Raw genomic sequence first — 4,026 nt, 5'->3', positions numbered from 1 at the left:
AAATTAACTTGATTTTTAACATTATTTTTGGAAATTTGGCTAGCTACTAAAAAATTCCATTGATTAGTTAGTAAATATTTAATATAGGTAGGATGTGATTGCTATACAGCACATAATCTGCTACTAGTAAATCATACTAAAGGAGTGGTTTGAGTAAAAATATTGTTGAATATAAGCTGTGGTGGTTTGTAATATACATATTTTCCAATTGTTGCTAATTGATAATACTCTACCTAATTTCTTTCTTTCTTCCCCTGTTAGGCTCTAGATATACTTTTAAAGATAATTTATTATTATTATTATTATTGCTCTCTTAGGTTTGACTTGGCATGTTAGTAGAAAAAAAATCGGATGATATATTTGATATTAAAATTTTACATTCCTTCCATGTTCAACAAATGAGTAGTTTTTAGTGTCAAAATGTAATAATAATAATAATAATAATAAGATAATCATTAAAAATTAGTATAAAAAAGTACAAAGATAAGTGTTCAACATAAATAGATGATGTAATTTTACAATGTCCTAAAAAAGTAAGGAAAAAGAAAATGAGACTTGAATTTTCGTCTATATTTCTTAAATAACACAAGATGGTATTTGTGGTAATTAGTAGTAGTTAGTAGTTGTTCAATGCATTGTACTCCTATATAGATAAATTTTCAAAAAAAAAAAGATTTATACTATATAATTCACTTCTAATCATGGTTGTTGTTAGATAATTTCATTACCAAATACCAATCACTCACAATTAACTTAATTAATTTGGTATATATATATATAAACAGACACATGGAGAGTATAGAGAAGATCATTACTTCTATGCTTATATATATATATATGAACAATTAATATGTTTGAATAAAATTAATCATCAAAGTTCTATGGAAAATGGCTTTCCCATGAGAACTAATGTATTTAAATAAAAGCATTTCCTTATGTATATGACAGTGATTTGCAGTTATTGAAAATGCATCCAGGCTAACGATATCTATTTATGAAACGAGCGTATTATATATATATATAACGAAATACAGAAAGTTAACACACAAGAATCAATATTGCCATTCTGTAGAAAATTAAAGTACAAAATAACTTTCATTTCACCTACCTAATTAAAACTCTGTCTATAAATAATAATAATAATAATAAGAATAATATGCATTTAGAATAGCCAGAAAGTATTATAGCACCTTACCTGTATTGTAGAATTAATTAATCCCACCTAAAGAAGTTGAAAATAACTGTCAACTGTCAAGGCAATTTCTCTTCTTTCTTCTGGTTGATACATTCAACATATCCATTCTGATGTATTTGAAACAAAATGTAATGACCAGCAAAACATATGAAATACCTCTAATAATTCTGCCAAATTCATGCCGATCCATGAATGCAGTCCAAGAAATCAAATTATATCAATTTGAAGTCTTGAACCAGCCACCAGGATCTCTTTCAAGAATCGATATTATCCTCATCTGCGTGACTTTCATCATCATTTTGTGTATGAGTTCTGAGGCCAGCATTTACGTTCAATGAGAAAGGCTTCATGGAAGGACTCATTGTGACAGAATTTGGTAGAATATGTTGGGAACTTGAGCTCAGTAATTGGAAATGATTGATTTGCCTGGAATCACTACTATCCCCTGGAGTAGTAGTAACATATGGAGGATATGAGGGAAACAGTGAAGGCATTGTTGATGGTGGACAGAAAAATAGCTGGGGTGCATGCGCAGATGGAAGAGCCAGTGAAGATGGCAATGGCACAGTAGTGTTACCATGGAGGAAATTTTCAGTTTGGGACAGAAATCCATGATTTCCAAATTGGGATAAAGATAGGCTTGAAGGCTCCCAATGGTAGTAGGAATTGAAGGGCATGGCAGTGTTTGACAAGCCAGGTAATGAGGAATGATTGGCTACTGGAAAATGCTTTTGAGATGAAGCCTGTCCACTATAATCACCAATTCCATCTTGATTTTCATGTTGTTCAGTTACTTTGATCCACTTTCCCTTCTCCGCAGCAGTCGTACTTTCCCTTTCAACTTCCTTGCTTTTTGCTCTCAATGCGGCGTCCATATCCCAGTATCTTTTTGCCGCTATGCTTGGGTCTTCCCCGTCCTTCATGAACATAGAATTTGCCTCAAAGAAAGGAGCAAGAGAGGATTGAGAGGAATTTGATTCATGGGGTACTAGCATTTGCTGATGGAACTGACCAAATCCTGGTGGCATCTGAAGTGGTGGAAGCTTATCAATATCAGTTTTAGTAGCATCAAGCAACCAATCAATTACCTTGCTAGGCTGACTAAGCCCAAGCCTTTCTTGCAAATCATATAACTGAATTGCAGTAGGTACAGAAAGCCTAATCCGCCGGTCCCTTAATCCCCTTATAGTGCAAACTTTGCTATGCCTATCTTTTCCTCCAAAAGAACGCGAAACTCTGACAATCCTTGGATTTCTAAATCCTGACCACTGCCTTGAACTTGATGACCCCTTGGAGAACTTGCCGTCATTGGTTTCTCCCTCTTGCTTTGCTTGAAAATCTTTTTCCCTTGGACTTGAGATCATCTTACTCCTCTCATCATTCAAAAGGTATCATCTGAAACAAGCAGTAAATTAATCTGTTAATCAGTAAATGTTCTATCTTCATTTTTTTTTCCTTGTAACTAGTTACCCTAAATTGTACCAACTTGAGAAAAATTTTGCTACAAGATTCATATAATTAAGGATATGAATATAAGGTCAACAGCTAGCCAAAACTATACAGTAACAACCGTACTACTTGATTGTTCATGAATATTGAAGGATGTTTCTGCACTTCCGGAGACATATATACAAAATTTCAAGGTTCTAGGTTTCTTCCAACCTAGATATATGTATATAGTCGGTGAAATCAAAGTTCAAACGAATAGTTGAATTAGGTTTTCTTTGAAAATTGTATTTTTCATAGAGCTTGTTGCTCCAATTAAAAGTTGAGTGAAATTCCCAAAAAAAAAAAGGAAAGGAAGTTTAAGGCAATACAATTGAAGCTAGAGACAACTGAAATATACGTTGATCAAATCAATTTGATTCATGAATATCAAATCATAGAAACAGTTTCTAGGAAAACGGTTAGACAAACCTTATTCCTGTACTTTTTATTCTAAAAACCAGACGGATGCACAATAAAACTTACAATAAATTAAGAGAAAATGTTGCACAGCTTGCAGCAGATCAGTTTAATTTGGTTCTTGACTGTCAAGGCTGAGGATGGAGGGGAAGGAGAAGTAGGAGAAGGTCGCAAAACTGGAGAAGCTACTTTAACTATTCTCTTCAGCTTAGTCTTAGCTATAGAACTGCATAGAAGGGCATAAGCTTAAAGCAATAATTCTGCTGAGAATAAACCTAGCAAAGAATTCACAGCTGTAGGAAAGAAAAGATGCCGGAATTTTACTGCAACATGTTGCATGGTAATGGAAAAAGAAAAAGGTATGGCGCATCGGCGTCCATGTGGCATCCACACGCGTTGACACATCAATTGGAAGAGCAACATGTAAATTTCATAAATTTTTCATACCACATACTGAACAATCACTAGTTTAATTATTGGTATGTTGGTCATCTTTGCGTTTTCATTCAAGTTTTGAGTAGCACACAGGGTAGAAGGTGAACTTCATATTGGGGACCATTCAATTCATACTAGAAAAAGAGGGCTTATGCTTTATCGGCAACTACAAATGGCTTTATAATGCATGCCTAGCTAGCTGAGTAGAAAAATTTTTTTTAAATAAAAATAAAAATGGGAATTAGCATAAATTTATTTGAAACCTACCCTTGGATGTTGTTTCTCTTTCTACCATACATATTGTTTTATCAACATTTTAATGCTACATTAAAAAGTTAACTTTAATTCAGCAAATGAGACTTCAAACCTGACAAGATTAATTTTATCTGCATAATGTCTTTGGCCTAGGTAGTATAGGAAATAACTTCCTCCCTCTTATTCCTTCTAATCAGCTAGACTTTCATGTTGGGGAAAAGGAGTTGTAAGTAGAA

At 33.5% G+C, this 4,026-nt stretch overlaps 1 protein-coding gene across 1 annotated transcript; it reads right to left on the bottom strand.

Annotated features, from left to right (window-relative positions):
• On the bottom strand, positions 1,039 to 3,425 carry LOC18604854 (transcription factor TCP5). Its single transcript, XM_007037531.2, has 2 exons — positions 3,167 to 3,425; positions 1,039 to 2,590 (listed from the first exon to the last, which is right to left on the bottom strand). Exon 2 carries the CDS (start codon positions 2,557 to 2,559, stop codon positions 1,450 to 1,452), a length of 1,110 nt encoding a protein of 369 aa, XP_007037593.1. The 5' UTR covers positions 2,560 to 2,590; positions 3,167 to 3,425; the 3' UTR covers positions 1,039 to 1,449.

The sequence above is a fragment of the Theobroma cacao genome, chromosome 3 (genome assembly GCF_000208745.1).
Source record: "Theobroma cacao cultivar B97-61/B2 chromosome 3, Criollo_cocoa_genome_V2, whole genome shotgun sequence".
Taxonomy (NCBI): domain Eukaryota; kingdom Viridiplantae; phylum Streptophyta; class Magnoliopsida; order Malvales; family Malvaceae; genus Theobroma; species Theobroma cacao.
This window is presented reverse-complemented; position numbering and strand designations above follow the sequence as displayed.

Coding starts and splice junctions, on each gene's coding strand:
- LOC18604854 (XM_007037531.2), bottom strand. CDS start 2,559: ATGATCTCAAGTCCAAGGGAAAAAGATTTTCAAGCAAAGCAAGAGGGA.